Below are 3,124 nucleotides of genomic sequence, written 5' to 3'. Positions count from 1 at the left end.
TATATAAACCGTACTAGAATGAATTAACCTCTTCAGTAAGTTGCAACTATTAATTATTACTTTCCCAACATGATCATGATCATGAGCTGCAATACGAAACAACCTTTTGATTATCAAAATTATGATATTGCTAGCAGAGAGAGAGAGAGAGAAATAAAAACTCTTATATTGCATATTTCTTTTTCAACAATCATCAGAGGGGGTTATTACTGAAGTGCGATAATCAAAAGATTAATTGCTAGTCACTGATCTTATGTAAGGGTATCTGATTCCCTTGTTTGAGTGTTGAAGATATATCCTAAACATGCATATGGACGCCGTTCTGCTTTTGGAATATATCTACTTTAAATCCTGATTGCCAGCATATTGATCGGATTGAAATGCTGTTCAGATCATCATAAAGATTGCTGATGAAACTATAGAATAATTTATAAGACCCTGAAAGGAAGCTAAATATATAGCATTAATCAATGGTGATCGATCATGGCGAAAGTGGAAGAATATATGCTAGCCATAGCCAGTAAGCCAGCCAGCATGTAAAGCCAGGAAGCAATTAACCGTAACTTTGAAGCTTGCACCTCTTTATGACATGCATCAAACTTTTACAATATAGAGAAACAAAACAAAAAAACAAACAGGCACCCTGCTCCAGATCAATTTCATCTTCAGTTCAAAAAATAAATAAATAAATAAATTTACAATATAATATATGCTTCTAGCTTAATCTTGCATTTACACATCGATCTTTATTACTTCGTTTTTGATACATGCATTACATCTTTTCTATCTAATCTAAATAAATTAATATAATTTTTCTTAAAACATATACCCATATTAACTTACATGTCCTTTCTCTGGGACTTCAAGCTAAAAGCCACTGATTGAAAACACTTGCTGATATTTCTGCTTTTATTCTTTTCTTGTCTGGGATTATGTGTCAAGCTAGCAAGCCAAGATATATGAATGTTGTTTCACACAATTTGGTTCTCTTGAGCTTTCCTCGATCTATTGGGAATTCTAAACTAACCCTTCCTTATTGAATGTGATAGACCTTGTAATTTGGTTCTCTATGATTCTATGAATGACACCGGTATTGTCTCACTACACTTTTAGGAGAGGAGAACTTTACTATGTAAGATAATGTTCGACATTGTAGACATTAATTTTTCCAAGTTTGTCTACGATACATTAATATACTGATACATCAAGTAGACTAGTTTGATTTAGAAGTAGACTGACTTCATTCATTGGTATACTAATTTAGGAGGACTTAACTTGTTTTATATCGAATTAAGTCTACTTGATGTACCGGTACATGAATGAACCTTAAAACTTCCTAACATTTTTAATGTAAGAGTAGAATTAATTCTCTTAATTTTCTTTTATTTATTCTTTATATGTTATTAATGTTATGGGAGCCGATAACTGATTGTAAAGCTAGCTAGGTGCATGATTGTAAAACATAAACAGGTGGATCGAAAAGAAACGTCAACAAGAAAAAGATAAGCTAGCTAGCTAGGTCCCCTCATGGCATGGTTATGTATGCATTTACAACTTCCACATGCAATTCGCTTTCAAATAGCTAGCCAGCATTTAATATGATATACGATACGAAACATTATATATGAAATAATATATTTGCCTCGCTCTAAATTAGAGGCTCTCTCATGCTGAAAATAAATATGAATAAGATCAAGTCCCTCTCTCGATCGCTTTCGTTGCTCAACACTCATAACTGATATATTACCTAATAAGGGGGTGGTGAGTTGTGGCTTTATACCAATTCCATGCAGCAGCCCCCAAACGTAAGCCACAAGCTCTTTCTAAGCCTCAAGCTAAAGGTACCCACTAGCGAAGCATTGATCCACCCTAAACAACCACCCACTACTGCTAGTACGATACTCTTCTACCTAAGCTACCGCTTTAAACTCTTTCACTCTCTCCTCGTCTTTCGACCATTTCAGCTCTTACAGGAAATTAACTGATCAATACATCGATGGCATTGCCTCCACGAAGTTGGAAGTGCTCTCCCCCACTTGCAGTTATCATGCTGCTGATCATTTTGTCCATTTCAGTTCCAGGGAATTCAGCCGCAGTCACTGTCACTTCCGATGAAAAGAACCAACAACAAACAGTGACAGTTTCGTCCACTCAGAAAGAAGAAACCGACACTTCTACTACTACTGGAGAAATCAAGTGTGGAACATGCCCTTGTGTAAACCCTTGTCAACAGCAGCAGCAGCAGCAGATTCCACCACCTCCCCCACCGCCTCCGCCACCAAAGACCACTAGTTGCAGCCCAGTTTTACCTGCAGCCCCAGTATTATTGGCGCCGCCGCCTCCAAGGTTCATTTATGTGACGGGTATTCCAGGTGATTTGTACAAAACAGATACTTATGGATCGTCCTATTCCTATGATTTTTACTCGGCCGCTGCTCCACCGCCATATCCAAATGTGATCACGTTGCCACCTGCCTTGCTCCTCGTCTTGCTCATGGCTTTTGGGAGGATGCTACTCTAAATAATTTATTTCTAGTTGCATATAGATTCATGGTCGGCCACAGAACTTTGTGAATTAATTAAGCTAGCTAGCTAAGTAATTCCACTAGCTGGTCTCTTCTGTTCCTTTATATATTTTATCCATCGCTTTTGTTGTCCTCGCAATAAGTATGACCTAGTTATAGTCTGATCTTAAAACACCTCATGTAAGGTAAAAAAAGATTCTCCAATTCTAGCTCATCTTGTTCATATATGTGCACTTCTTTCATCTACCTTTAACAATATCACATGACAAAATGCAATCTATATTGAACTTCCATGCGTTTTGAATCTGCTCTGCAATGCTTCTAATTAATTAGGCTTCATTTGAGATTGGTGTGACAAAGTAAAAACAAAATTACATCTCCTAAAGCTATGGTATTGTCTCACTACACTTTTTACCCTTTAAGGACTCATGTTACCACTTTGAGGACTAATATTACTATTTTGAGGACTCATATGGTAAACTAAGAAAATTTGCCACTTTAAGGACTCATGTTACCACTTTTAGGACTAATATTACTATTTTGAGGACTCATGTGGTAACTAAAAAATTTTACCACTTTAAGGACTCATGTTACTACTT

General features: G+C 36.5%; 1 protein-coding gene across 1 annotated transcript; it reads left to right on the top strand.

Annotated features, from left to right (window-relative positions):
- Positions 1-1,996: 1,996 nt before the first annotated feature.
- On the top strand, positions 1,997-2,521 carry LOC112194584 (formin-like protein 14). The gene has a single exon (XM_024334804.1). It carries the CDS (start codon positions 1,997-1,999, stop codon positions 2,519-2,521), a length of 525 nt encoding a protein of 174 aa, XP_024190572.1.
- The last annotated feature ends 603 nt before the right edge of the window (positions 2,522-3,124 follow it).

The sequence above is a fragment of the Rosa chinensis genome, chromosome 3 (assembly GCF_002994745.2).
Source record: "Rosa chinensis cultivar Old Blush chromosome 3, RchiOBHm-V2, whole genome shotgun sequence".
Taxonomy (NCBI): Eukaryota; Viridiplantae; Streptophyta; class Magnoliopsida; order Rosales; family Rosaceae; genus Rosa; species Rosa chinensis.
The sequence above is the reverse complement of the archived record's forward strand: the minus strand, read 5'-3'. Positions and strand labels throughout refer to the sequence as shown.